General features: G+C 46.1%; 1 protein-coding gene across 1 annotated transcript in view; it reads left to right on the top strand.

Moving 5' to 3' along the window:
• LRRC75A (leucine rich repeat containing 75A) overlaps window positions 1–5867 on the top strand; it is a 78157-nt gene extending 72290 nt beyond the window's left edge. The window contains exon 4 of the mRNA XM_062012351.1: window positions 3650–5867. Coding sequence (XP_061868335.1) covers window positions 3650–4235 — 586 coding nt within the window. The 3' untranslated portion in view covers window positions 4236–5867. The remainder of the gene's footprint in view (window positions 1–3649) is intronic.
• The last annotated feature ends 8737 nt before the right edge of the window (window positions 5868–14604 follow it).

Raw genomic sequence — 14604 nt, 5'->3', positions numbered from 1 at the left:
ATAAGAGTAACTCAATGATTTTAGATGGGAAGGGATTGTTACCAAGGTATTACCCTGTCTCCAGCCTCACTACACCTCGCTCACCAGGGCTGCTTGGTGCAACAGTACCTAATGGGACAGAAGTAGCTGCCAACATATGAAAATCAATTTACTTTTCTAATCATAAATATACTGTTTCACTGGTTTCTTTCCCAGTGTTGCCCAAAAATTGCCAGCAGAGAGAACCACGTCACATTAACAACTGTCTTTCTGCCCACATAAAGGTTAAATGAGACCTTGTAAAAGGGATAAGTATAGATCTTTTCAAATGAGTGTGGAGGTGTGTGTGAGGTTTCAGCTAACCCAGCAAACCACGACCTGCCTTTAATAGAAGTGCCACCACAGCAGTCAAGAGGGTCCCTGAGGCACAGGAGAGTTTAGTGAGAAGCCAGATGTGTTGAGCACTGGGACATTATTGACCTACCCACTGGAACTTGGCGCTGAATCATTTAATAATGGTTTTTGCATTTTATGATCTGTCTTACCATAAGAAAAGAGCCCCCAAATAAACACCCAAGGCTCTTCTATTAAACTGGGAAAAGCACCAGCAGTTTTGTACCTGTTTTTTTAAAGCCCTGCATTTAAAACCAAATGCAGCTCTTTTCTCTGGGGAGTGCCCCATGAAATGACTGTGATCTGGGAGCCAGGTGATGATCAAGGCCTTTTGCACAGTTCTTGCATCCAGCTCCAATTTTGGAACCTGCTTGAGCTGAGGAGGCTCAGGGAAATGATCTCCCTTTCTGCCAGTGTTATATCAGACAGCCACAGATTAAGTGCAAATTGAAACTAAGAAGACAGCTTGTTTTCTTAGTGTTTAGCTGAGCCTCTAGATAGAAGCTGACTTTAATCCAAGTGCTTACCTGCATCCATTTTTTCCTTGTAATAAGATCTACAAAAGAGGAGTAAGAACAAAGTATTGCCAAACAGACCATCCAGGATCACCACAAGGGAGCTCTTTCACCCCTCCCAACCTAGTAAAGATTTGTGAGATGTTTCTGGCCTAAAAACAGCACCCAGGAGTTTGCCTGCTCTCACCCTGGCTCAGCTGGGTCATGGATCTCCACAGTCAACCTGTGGCTGTGGCTTTTTTGCTGTTCAAGAGTGTAGCTCTGGATTTGGAGACTTCTTAAGTGGCACACAACCCCTGGGCATGAGCTTTTGGATTAAAGCTCTCTTGGTTTATTTTCTGGTGTATGAAATAACCTCTGGGCAGTCAGCTGTCATGGACAGCTTGGAAAAACATGCACAGAGGAGACAGCAGAGCAGCAGAGTCCTCCACAGCATTACGTTATCTGGCCAACAGCTTAACCCCAAGTGCAAATGGAGTTGCTTTCTCAACTGGTTCACATGTATGTATCTGATGGCACAGTTAAGGCAGTGCTGCTACAGCTTGTTCTGTATTTGCTGCTTAAACAATAGAAACTCTGTAAGATAGCTGCCTGCATCAGCTGCACTGCCCCACCAAACAAGGCAGCCTCCTGCACTGTGTTGGAAATCCTATGATGACAAAAAGCTCCATTTAAATACAAGGGAAATCTTCTTTGGTGTTCAAGTGAAGGAGCCCTGGCCCGGGCTGTCCAGGGAAGGTGTGGAGGCTCCTTCTCAGGAGGTTTCCAAACCCACCTAGACATGCTCCTGTGCCCCCTGATGGAGGGGAACCTGCTTTAGCAGGGGTTGGGCTGGATGAGCTCTGGAGGCCCCTTCCAACCCCCACCATTCTGGGAAACTCCTTGTACCCCAATGGTGTACATGGCTATTGACTAGTCAACAATAATATATTCTGGCACTTGCAAATAGCTTTAATCTCCTTCATCCCCACCTCTATTCTAAGTTGTTCCCTCAAAGTCTGCTGGGAGCTCACAACACTTGCAAGGCTTCTGTCTATGTGCATTATTTATGAATTGAAGCTCAACACAATTTTGTACCTGTAGCTCCTCAGGGAAAAAAACCCCCAAGGCTTACCAGCTGCCTACACACACACACACACACACACACACACACACACACCCCCTCCCCCCACCAGATCACAAACAGCTCACAGCTCTGGGGATACCTTGTGGGTCCAGCCATAAAACATCTTACTGTGCCAGGCAAGATGAAATTTCCAACAAGGTGCTTTGGCTCAGGAGCAGATGCACTTGAGCAGCTGTGCAGCAGAGCATCACCCAGGGGCTAAGGGAAGCAGTGTTAGTGCTGGTTTGCATTTTTCATCTAGAAAAACACAACAGGTCTTGGGCAGAACCATTCTACAGCTCAGGCTGTACTGCAAGGCAAAAGCATTTCTGCAGCTGGCTGGTTTGGTGTGAGGCAAATGTTTCCATGTGCTGCCGCAGCAGAGGAGACACGTGAGCTCACCCAGTTGACACGAGCAATTAGCACACACGAGGCTCCTTCAACCTCCTAATTCACTCAGAATAATACATTAGCAAAAAGTCCTCAGCAGGGCTAGTCTGCTGACAGGGCCTCATTGTGTTCTCTGATTTGCTTTAGAAGATAAATTGACCTGTGGAACTCCAGTCTAGCTCACGCTAATGAATCTCTGTCAGGCCATCATGAGAATTTATCTAAGGATTTCTTTGTAGTGCTCTTCTCAACAGGTAGGCTGGAGATATAATAGGTCTAACACACCTAGATCAAATCACTCAACCCTGGAGCGTTGTCCATCCTACATTTGCTGTCTTGGGCTGAAGTCGTTCTGGTTTGGGGTCTCAGTTTCCTACCTGTAGACCTGAGAGGACAAACACATCCTCCTGCTCAAAGAGCTTCATAGTCAGTAGTGTCAGAAGGGTTACACCAGCATGAGCAGTTCCTGTCCATCTAATCAAGGGCTTCCTCACCCTTTTTTCCCCACTTTTAAAAGCAGGATAGCTTCTTTATTGCAAGGTTGGACTCTGGACCCATTCTGAATTATGGTTTTTGAATGTGATCTCCTTGTTTCTGGCCATCTTCTATCAATAAACTGCCTTGAAATATTTGTCTGCGCCCCAACTGCACAGAAACACTTCTGGCCTCTACAGAATCATAGAATCATTATGGTTGGAAAAGACCTTTAAGCTCCTGGAGTCCAACCCCTCCCCTCACCCTGCCCAGCCCACCACTAACCCAGGGCCCTCAGCACCTCAGCTCCCATGGCTTTGGGATCCCTCCAGGGCTGGGCACTCCTCCACCTCCCTGGGCATCCTGGCACAGGGGCTGACAACCCTCTCAGGGAAAAAGTTCTTCCTCGGCTCCAATATAAACCTCACCTGGGGCAACTTGAGGCTGTTTCCTTTCTACTGTCACTTGTTACTTGGGAGCAGAGACCAACCCCCACTTCCCTACAGCCTCCTGTCAGGGAGTTGCAGAGTGCTCCTGTCTCCCCTCAGCCTCCTCTTCTCCAGATCAAACCACCCCAGGTCCCTCAGCTGCTCCTTATCAGAATTGTTCTCCAGACCCTTCACCAGCTTTGTTGCCCATGTCTGAAGCAGAGATGGTTCACCCCAGTTGGATACCTTACCTAAACAACTCACGCTCCTGCCCTCTCTGAGAACAGCCAGGGAGCCCCAAAGCAATGCCACCATGCAGAGATGTCATCACCCTCCACATTAATACCCCTCTCCTTTACTTCCAGCTTGAAAGCTGTCCTGATGGGGAAGCCTCAGGACAACACAGTGGACCTGTCGGGCATCCCGCTGACTCTGAAGGACTTGGAGCGTGTCACGTCCTACCTGCAGCACAGCTCGGAGCACATCGACACGGTGGAGCTGTGCTTCACCGAGCTGACGGACGAGATGCTGCTGCAGCTGCTGCCAGTGCTCTGTGGGCTGCCTCACCTCACCACCCTCTCCCTCAACGGCAACCGCCTCACCAAAGCCGTCCTGCGGGACCTCACCGAGACCCTGAAAGATCCCAAGAAGTTCCCCAGCATCACCTGGATTGACCTGGGCAACAATGTGGACATCTTCTCCTTACCACAGCCTTTCTTGGTGAGCCTCAAGAGGCGCTGCCCAAAGCAAGGCAACCTACCAACCATTCTGGAGTTTGGGGAGGGGCAGGTGAGTGATTTGGAGAGCCAAGATGGCCTGGCTGAGAGCCAGGAGGAGCTGCGAGCTGAAGAAGGCAAAGCTGACAAGGCAGACTCGCAGCAGACGGACAGAAGAGCTGAGGCTGGGGAGCTCCCCAGCTCAGGGCAAGGTGCTGGGACACCACAGACATGATTTTGCACCTCGGTGGCTCTGGGATGGAGGGAGGGTGACAAAACTGAGCCCTCGGGGCTGGAGGTGCCGGCAGAGGGGGCGATTCGCAGAGGGGATGCTCTGGGAGGCTGGACTGCTGCTTCCCTCCCACAGGATGAATGTCAACCTCTTGCTTTTCAAAGGACACATGAAGGTCACTTGTATTTTCTAAAAGCTGGCCAGGTACTTTTTAAATGTTAGTGACATGCTCTGCTTTTGAACCTCTCAAAAATGCATCTCCGAGGTGGTGTAAGAGGGGAGGCCCTTAGAAGAGCACAAAAGGGGAGAAGAAAGGTGCCCAGGCTTTACTGGGAAAGGCTCCCTCAGTGCTGGATCCAGTCAGTCCCCAGCTGCTTTCCCACACATGATGGACAGACAGCAGTCACCCCCAGAGGACTACCACAGAGATAAACCTTATAACCTTTCCAATCCTGACTTCAGGAGTTGCTGAAGAGTAGCAGATCTGCTGAGATACAACAAAAGCCTGATCACACTCTAACCAGAGGTGTTTCTCTTCCTATTGTGAGCAAGCCCAAAGGGAAAGCTTTGCTTTCCTGACATGGAGCTAAATCTCAGCCCTCACCCTCCAGCCTTAAGAAAATCAGGCTGATACTTGTGCCTGCTCACTATTTATTCAGATGCACAATCCAGTTCCTCACCAGCCGCGCTGCTGTAACAACTCCAGAATGTTTAATGTGGTACCTGGAGCTTGCACCAGCAACGCTGAGAGGATTTGATTTATTTTAGGGAATGCTCTGCAGAGTCTGGAGCCAGAGCTCAGCTCAGATTTGTTGCTGTTGCTGACAAGAGAGGCCACTATATTGAAGGCTTATAACAGAAAAGTAATGCTAGGGTTGCTCCTGGCATCACTGCCACTGAGGGCTGGGAGGACACAGCCAGCCAGAGATTTAAAGCCTCAGAAAGGCCATTGGGTCACTTGGCTGTGTCCATCCCTCCCAAACCAGAAGTGCTTTGTTTCTAGAATGGTTTGGGGTTTTTTTTCTGAGGCATGGGTTCCATTTGGTTTTAATTTGATGGCAAATGGATCAGCCTCAAGCAGCAGCGCTGGAATGGGCCCTTTGGCTTTCGAACCAGAGCTCCATTTAATGCTAAACTTGGGGGAGGACATGAAAGTGTGAAACAGTTCCTCTCCTTTACATTCAAAGGACCAAAGGTGACTCCCTTTGCTAAGAGAGAGCCCTTTTCTAAGCTGTTCAAAGCCTATCCCTGAGCAGCTTTACAGCACCCTCTCCCTGGCTCGCAGCAGTGACTCTGTGGCTTCGCTGCCTCTGGGTGCAAGCTCAGTCAGATGTTTTGGTTGTCTCCTTGGCTCTGTTCATTTAACATCACTGCACCAGGAAGTTTGGGTTTTTTTTCTAGAGGGGCTTTCAGTGCTGTTGGTTGTTGTTTCTCCTCCCTACACAAGTAGACAACTCAGAAGAAACTCTGCTACTCGTTTGAATACATTTGGCACCGTTCAGTATGATTTGCATGTATCCCAACCTTTTTCCTCTCTTTTTTTTTAATGCTAATTTTCCAACAGGCATGAAAAAAACCCAACTTTGCAGTGAATAAACTTCTGTTTGAAATAAAGAAGCACTCTGTAATAAAAATAAATGATGATGTTTAATAAAGACTCGGCGTTGAATTTTTTCCTCTGTAGAGGTTGAAACGCCCAGAGCACCCCAGGAAAAAATCCCTAGTGCTAAGCACTGCAGGGCTGGATTCTCCAGGGTGCTTGAAAAAAAGGGTCACTGTAGGTGGCTGAAGAAATAAATAGCCCAGTTTAAGGGCTGGATTGTGCAGGGTGGGCACAAGGAGGACAAAGAAGCATCACAAAAGCATCTGTTAAATGTCTCCAGAGTGCAAAACTGAGTATCTCCAGTGTTATGGATTCTGTGCTGATGTGTAAATTCTGTGCCACATTTACTGATCTAAATGGAGGTTTATTTGCAGCAGGGATTCTATAAATGATCTTTGTTTCAGCACCCAAACCATGGCAGGGACATGGGAGGTGACATGCTGGTGGGAGCTGGTTTGTCCTCACTCCCAAAAGACCTCACCTTGGGACTGTTTCCACCATTACCACAACTTTAAGAAGGTCTCTTTAATAGAGGTATAAATTGAGATGGGCTACACCAGGTAGGCTGTCTCAGCTGCCTCCCTAAGCATCCTTGGGGAAGGTCATACTTCTGCCTGTCTCCAGGAGCCACATACTTGCTGAGGGATGGAGCCTATGGTACATATGCTTTGTTCATATGCAAAGGCTGACAGGCAGCATGTAAACCCTGTGCCTACACTCAGGGCAGGCAGAGACAAGGCAGCAAATCCACTATCACTACATCCAGCACACACAGACATAGCCTGACTGTACAATAGTACATCCCTGACAGGGACACCTCACCTCAGCTGATGGCATTTCATCAAGAACAAGATTTGTCCTTGCATCAACAACAAAAACATCACCAGTAATTTCTTCTGTAAGAGTTCAGGTGCTGACTTGCTCAGTATTCAGAGAATCACAGAATCATTTCAGTTGGAAAAGACCATTAAGATCATAAGTGCAACCCCTCCCTCACCCTGTCAAGCCCAGCACTAACCCATGGCCTCAGCACCTCAGCTCTGTGGCTTTGGGATCCTTCCAGGGCTGGGCACTCCCCCAGCTCCCTGGGCAGCCTGGCACAGGGGCTGACAACCCTCTCAGGGAAAAAGTTCTTCCTCGGCTCCAGTATAAACCTGGGGCAACTTGAGGCTGTTTCCTCTTCTCCTGTCACTTGTTACTTGGGAACAGAGACCAATCCCCACTTCCCTACAGCCCCCTGTCAGGGACTTGCAGAGTGCTCCTGTCTCCCCTCAGCCTCCTCATCTCCTGCTGTTTTTTGCAGCTCCTTGCTGCAACCTTTTTATTTTCTGCTAAGTATTTGCACAGGAACCAGCCATCCTGAGCCTCAGCATCCACCCAGACCTCACCCCCTCCAATTTTGGCTGTTCAAATTCATAAGCCAGAGGCACTTTGCATTTAAAGCACTGCATCAGTTATTGAGGCTTTGCACACTCAATTCCCTCCGCTACACAAGCCACTCAGGAGGTTGCTCCTGCTACATTTCCCCTCCAGCTGAGCTTCTTACCTGCTGTGAAACACATCAGTCAGCTGGGAGATGTTTTACATTTCTCAGGCTAACTCTGCAAGGAGCAGCCCATCAGCTCAACTTTTGACAGCAAAGAGCTAAATGGAAGACTGTCTCCACCACTGTCACAGATATGCTGCAAACTGGAAGCATCTTGTCCCAGCTGTTTCTTCCCCTGTGAAACGCTGGGGTTGGGTCCCTTGTGTGATCATCCAGGGCCAAGCTGCAAAGGATGAGCCTCTAGAGAAAGACCCCACATCTCTCAGCCCTTCAACACATGCAGATATTGCACTGCTTGAGCTAGCTCTGCTCCATAGGTACAGACAGGGCCACTATCTCAGTGTCCAGTGAGGATTTAACCCTTCTGGGAAAGGGAAGTAACTAGAAAGGGCCTTTTATCAAGATATTCATGCATGCTTCAGCATGCACCAGATGACTGTCACAGGAAAGGAAAAAAACCCACAGCTTTAATAGAGACAGTTACTTGGTCAGAAAGGGCTTTAGCTAATCATTCTCTTCCTTGCAGTGTGGGTTAGCTCAGTTAGCCAATCATTGCACTTGAGGATGATGATGATCCTGTGGGCTCAGTAAAGAGAGGGGTTCTTGTAAAAATAAAGCACTGGGAGATTGTTTCCTTGCCCAGCTCATCAGCATCAAAACAAGCTTGGAGTTCATTCCATATATAATCAATGTTCCCTGTGCTTCTGGTCAGAAGCTTTTAAATGGCCCATGAAGGATTCAAGTACTGAAAAATCATTGCTGTTAGAATGTTAAAGTTCACTGAGGTAATTTCTTGTCAAAGGGGGGAGGAAGGTGCCACTATAAAATAAAAAAGCCCATAAAACATCTAAACTTGGTTTGGTTAGTCTCCACCAGCACCACACAGCTCTGCCTGGGCATCAAAGAAACTAGTCTATGAGAGATTTGTGCCTTCAGCAAGAAAAATGTAACTGGAAACCATTCTGCACAGATTGAAGAGCCTACACCAAGGGGAACTGAAACAGCATGAAAGGGCTGATGCCACATGCTCTGGAGGGCTTGTTCCAGCTGGGTTATCTTGCAAGAGTTTGCACAAGCTCCCCTTTGGGTTTCGAAGGTGCTTATTAATTTAAAATGGAGGTTACATTCCTGGGGGGGTTGGGAGCAGTCAAGAGAGATGGTGATGGCCACCCCCAAGCACAGATCATGTTGGAAAGCAAGGAAGCCACAGAAAGCACTGCTGGAGACATTAAACAGCTCAAAAATACTTGGGCCAAAAGCATAGCTTGCTGCTCAGCCAGTCCTTTGGAGAAGACTGCAAATGCTTACCTTTAACTACCTAACTGCCTACCCAAAACACCTACCCAAAATTGACTGAGACGCCAAAAAGTGACTCGAAGGACTAACAGGTAGCAGCAGGAGAGGGTTGCCCCAGGCCATGAAACCACACTGCGTTATTGCCCTGCAGCTGATTTTGAGCTGAGCACAAACATTTAATCACTTTCCTACAGCTCAGCACAACTCATTTGAGCAGCAGAAATGCAGGGGGATGCTGTGCTCGTGCAGGGACCACTCGTGTCCTCAGAAACACAGACTCCTGTGTTCCGCTAACCAGGAGCACATCGCCCACAGCTGCTGTTGCCAAGGAAACTGATTGACCTTATTACCAGTATTCATGTATTAATGTTTAGGAGAAAGGGAACAAACAACTAACCTAACCCCTCCAGTGTAATGTTCCTAGGTGAGCAACAGATTTAATTTCATTCCTGAGCTCTTTGGCGTGCAGACATTGTCCTGGAAACGTCACACAGGGATCCCTCTCTTCCCTTGCTCCAGGGGCAACTGAGTTTTTATCTGCCTGGGGGACATATTCCACCAGCAGACTATATGCAGCAAAAGGAAATGATCTTTCCAGCCCTATTAAATGTCTTTAGCATTAAATACTGAAGGACAAACAGAAAACCAGATCTGTCACTCACGGTTCTGCAACACCCTCCAGCGATGCGAGTCTCACTGCTTCATACAAGCAGGCCCATCTTCATGAAGTGTTCTCAAATGCTCAACAGCTGTAAGCAAAGAGCTGATGACCCTGCAATACCAGAACCTGCTGGACTTTGGAGATTCAGCCTTTTCTTTCCATGCCATGGGGAAATTAGAGGTCTTCTAAGATGATGGAGCTAAAGGGTCCTTGAGGATCACTCCCCTTCCTTGAAGCCATGACGAGCAATTGCACATTGTGAAGACATGGGTTTGCACACACATAGGCAGGATGTCATGACTGCTGCTTATCATAAAAGGCTAGGCAAAAAAATACAAAATAGAAAAGGTTTTGAGTCCTACAATGTATCTACATGTGAGTGGTTAAGGACAGCTTGTCTGGAGGGAAGGCAGAGAAAGGAGCAGAATTGGGGCCCCTCTCCCCAACACATACATCCCAACAGCCCATTGCTCTAACATTCTCATTCATTTACTTACACCCATCACACTCACCTTTAGGACAAAACATCTTTAATTTTCTCTTCTTTATTCAGAGGAAAAACCAAATACCACGTACACAGGAGGATGTCTGAGCAGGGCAGGGAAATGGCTTTGTCTTTTCTTACTAAAGGACTGGGGGTTCCCTGATGCAGCCTTCTGTCTGCCTCAGTGAAACCCAACTCGTGTTGTATTTATTTTCCTTCCCTTCTAAGCTTTCAGAAAGAATTATACATTTGCAGGGCTGCAGCATGTGGAGGATTTCCTATGTGCTCCTCAGGAACACACAGCACTGCAGGGAAGAACTGAAATAGTAATTAAAGTAGAGGGGGTGGTAGGCACAGGCTGGGGTTTTTTTTCCCATCCATCTGTATTTTGCAGCCTCTGGGTTGGAAAGCAGCAGGTTTGTAGGAAATAGCTGTTTAAGGGGAACGGGTGAATGAAAAACAATCACAAGGGCTGCAAAAGAAGGTGGGATTTCAAGGTGAAAAAACATGTTTTTCAAACAAGAAAAAGCTGGTTAAAAACACAGAGAGCAGCAGGTTGGTGCTTGGGGAGTGTGAAGGATGGAGCTTTGCAGGGCCCCAGGAGGATTTCTACATGTCAGAGATATCTAGGGAGTGCCCTCCTGAACAGACATGGCTGTTCCTAGGTGCAAATGAACCAAACCCTTGAAAGCTGGAATAGACCTACATCAGAATCTCAATGGAGATATAAATATCCAAAATTTAGGAATGCTGGGATGCCATTTTTTTGGAGCAGACAGGTCCAGAGGAGAGCCACCAGCCCTACATACACCCAAGGGCCTCTCCTTCCAAAATAATCAGTCAGGCCACACACAAAATCAGGCCTTTTCCACCTAAAACACCAACTCAACAGCTGGGGAGCAATTCTGAAGGCTGTGAGCCAGGCCACAACAAAACCTATATGAATACTTTGGTTGTTGTGATGAAAATCAGCTCTTGCAAGAGTGTTTCAGCTGCAACTGGTTGAACAGAAGCCAGCAAGAGGGAAGAAAGGCTGCAGAATGCAGTTTTGCCCACAGAAAAGGTGACTCTGATGGGATTGCACGATACAAAAGGAGATTAGGTTGAGACTGAGGTGAATCTCACCCACACATCTGAGATTCCAAACACCATCCACATAAAAAACCCAGGAGGATAAAACTTTTGGCTGCTCACATGCTACCTGAAGCCTGATATGTTTTCCCACCTACCAATAGAAGGAAAAGTCCTGGCTAGAGGAGTCTTCTGCATTATCTATTAGCAGCTCATGCTGATGTGTTTAACACTGGCCCTGCAGATAGTGATGTATATAGCAGCATCTAGAAAAGTAACTGCTATCCCTCAAGGACTACCTGTTCTACACATAAAACTCTGAGAAAGCACAGTTAGAAACCAGATGAGGTTTACCTCTTGTTGATCAAGATGCTCAGAACCAAAATTACATGGCACCTCAGGTGTCTGCAATTCTTGTTGGGGTCATTTTCCTTGGTGGAGTGAGTGGTAAGGCCAAGGCCAAAATACTGCAGGACCCAGGAAAAAGGTGCCAGATGTCAAATACTGAGTACTGGGGAGGAGCAGCCTCCTGCAAGCAGGGATGGATGGATCAGGCCCCCTTGCCCTTCCAGCCCGTCCAGTATCTCCTACATTTCAGTGAGCAAATTTCCACTCATTTGTGAATTTTTCCTTTTACTACAACCACAACAATATTTAAAAGAAAAACAAAATAAGGTAATGAAGGGATGAATTTTACCTCCTCTGGCTCCTTGTGACACTGTGTATTCCTGCACTCCTGCTGCCTGCTTAGCCCAGAAACGCTGTGGGGCTGGGATCATCACTGTAACAGGTTCACAGTGGCTGAGCCTTTGCTGGTCCTACACTACAGAACATCATTAAGAGGGAATTAAAAAGTTGTATTTTCACTTTGCAGGGGGATTCTCTGCATGTTAATGAAAGCTGAAAATCTTACTAGAGAATCAGGAAAGGAACCAATGTTTCATCAAACAAGCATCTTCCAAGGCTGCAAAATCTCTCTACAATAAATGCTCTGAACTTGATCACTGAACCATCTTGTGAGCTTGAGCACAGGAGGTAACACAGGGCAAATGTTTTTCTCCTTTCTCCTGAAGGAACACAAAATGATTATTGTTTTACCATGTCCCCCCTGCATGCTCTAAGTCAAATGCCACCTGTTAATTTCTTATATTTTGTAGCAGTATTAGGATCAGTTCATAACATTTGGACTAAAAGTGATTTTAAGCATAAAACTGAGACACTAAATCACATGAGCTGACAAAATAAAATGTCCTACCAGACCATCAAATGATGTCTTGACCTTGTCCTTTATGGGAACACATGAAATATGATAAAGCTTTGGCAACAGGGTCAATCAGGTGCTGCAAACATCACTGAGCCCAAGCATGAGGGAGGCCAGACACCTCACAGCTATTTGGAGCCTCCACTCAGAGCAACTCAGGAGTCACTGTCTGTAGCACCTGAGAAATTATGACAAAGCATTTGCTAAGGTAGCAGTTGAAAAAAACCAAACAACCCATAAATCTTCCTTGCACAACACTAATATCTTTGTTCCCTGCTAGAAAACAGCAACAGCTTTGAAAGTGTCTCACTCCTGTCACTAACTTGGAGTTGAAAAATGAACTGTTCCTCCATCTGCCTTCAAGACTAAAAGAGCTGGGTTTCAAAATTCAGGACAGGCTTTGTTCTGGAAAGGTAAGATGTGTACTCTCTCTTAAGGGAATACAGACAGCTAAAACTGATTGAGCTGAAGCAGCAGCTACCACACTAGGAGAAGATCTTTAGATTTTAGTTAATAGCTGGAATCTATTAGTTATAATAATATATGGGTTTGCATGAGTGATTATTTGAATGCTGATGTAGATATGATTGCTTTATCATATTAATTAAGGAACAATAAGCAGCATTTATATGAAAGGTGAAGCTTGTGATTTAAAAAAGGAAACAGTACTTGCAAAGCAGCCCTTTCCCCACGTTAATTCTCTCCCTCAGAGCAACATGAGCCACACCACACATGCTTTCCTGTCTTGCCCATCCTTTTCTTCCAGCACTGGAATGAAATCAATGTACCTCCCCTGACGCATGCAAGGAAACCCTTTGTACAGTGTTCATTCCAATTCATTCTACTCTAAACATGCCCTGGGATGAGCTGCCCACATTTCATGCCTCTTACCATTGGCACACAACAAATTCTCTGAGGAGAGGTCACAGGCCAGTCCCATCCCATCCTCTTTAGTGTCTTATCTAAAGAGGAGCCTGAGGATTTCAGCCTAAATGCATATTCCCATCAGAGAAGTGGTTTTTGACACCATCTCAGCACTGCCAACTATTCTCTCAAACCTTTAGAAAATCCAAAATAATTGTATTTTTAAACCCTTGGAACAGAAAGTTGCTCTATTTTAAGCTTGTAATTAAAATAAACATTGAAGCAACCTGCTCTTCATCCTGCTCTAATAGATTCAGATGAAAAAGAAACTAATTAGTTGCAAGATTTTCCTACTCCATTACCCAGGTTGAATATATTAAACCCTGCACATATGTTCCTAGGAAAGACCCAGACTAATTTCCCTGCAGTTCTCAGGCACTCCATTGTTTTTCGACCTTTCTCTGAAAGACATTAATCCTACTCTTCCACAAATTAAAAGTACAGAACCGCTATTGAGAAACCTCTGAAACTTGCCACTTGATACAATTTAAGCTCCAAGCACAGAGGTATTAGTGGCTGCACTAGCTTCAGAGCTATCAGACTGCATTGCTCACTGGGACTGTTAGGAAAACAGGGACACTGTCTTCTGATACCAGATGGGCAGCAACGAGCTAGTTCTGGTATTCAAGTCAGGAGGTAAGTCAAGAAGATTCTTTACCAAAACTCCACAGGGAAGTGGTTGCAGCAGGGACAGTCCCTGAAATCTCACCCTTGACCCAGACTGGAGAAACATTTGTGTTCTGCTGTCAGCACTGCTGTTTTCCCTTCTCCCATCATGAAAATAAGCAAGCTCACACTGTGACAAGAAGTTTTATGGACTAGGATCCCCTTGGTTTAAGCTGTATCCTGCTTTTTATTTTATGGCAACCAAGAACTGTTCACCTCAATTACACTACAGTAAATATTTTCCTCAAGACTACCATTTTGGTTTGTTGGCTGTCTTGAATGGCTTATTTCTCTCCACCAAAATGTCCAATTGGCTTAACATTTCAACACTTCCAGAAGCACCAAGCTGCCTTCTACTTGCAGCTGTGCAGTTAAAATGACTGATTCCTCTTGGCACAGCAAGAGCACTAGTTAATGCTCCCAATAGCATTCTCACAAATTAGTTAACATTTACCTTCAAAAAGCACATGCTAAAGACTGCACCAAAATCATTCACTTGGTGACACCAAGTGGGCAAAATGATGAGCAACATCTGCATGGAGAGGTTTGTCTCAGTGAACACTCAACGGCTTTAGGTTTGTGAGACTGTTGCATCCCACATCTCTCCTAAACATATAAAAACAGCATCAAAGTGCAACGGCCTGACAGTTACACTGACACAATGAATTCATTTGGGAGTTTCAACACTGTTTTTCTCATTTAAGCACCTTTAGAGCTTTCAAGATTCTTCTAAAACCTTATAACTTCCAATTATCAACCTTGACCTGTAGACCTATCTTAGAACGGATCATTATCCCACAAGCAGCCATTTTTACTCTTAGTAGCAACACTGAAGAACACTGTCTAGCTATTGAGTCTCT

This window comes from Colius striatus, chromosome 20 (genome assembly GCF_028858725.1).
Source record: "Colius striatus isolate bColStr4 chromosome 20, bColStr4.1.hap1, whole genome shotgun sequence".
Taxonomy (NCBI): Eukaryota; Metazoa; Chordata; class Aves; order Coliiformes; family Coliidae; genus Colius; species Colius striatus.
The sequence above is the reverse complement of the archived record's forward strand: the minus strand, read 5'-3'. Positions and strand labels throughout refer to the sequence as shown.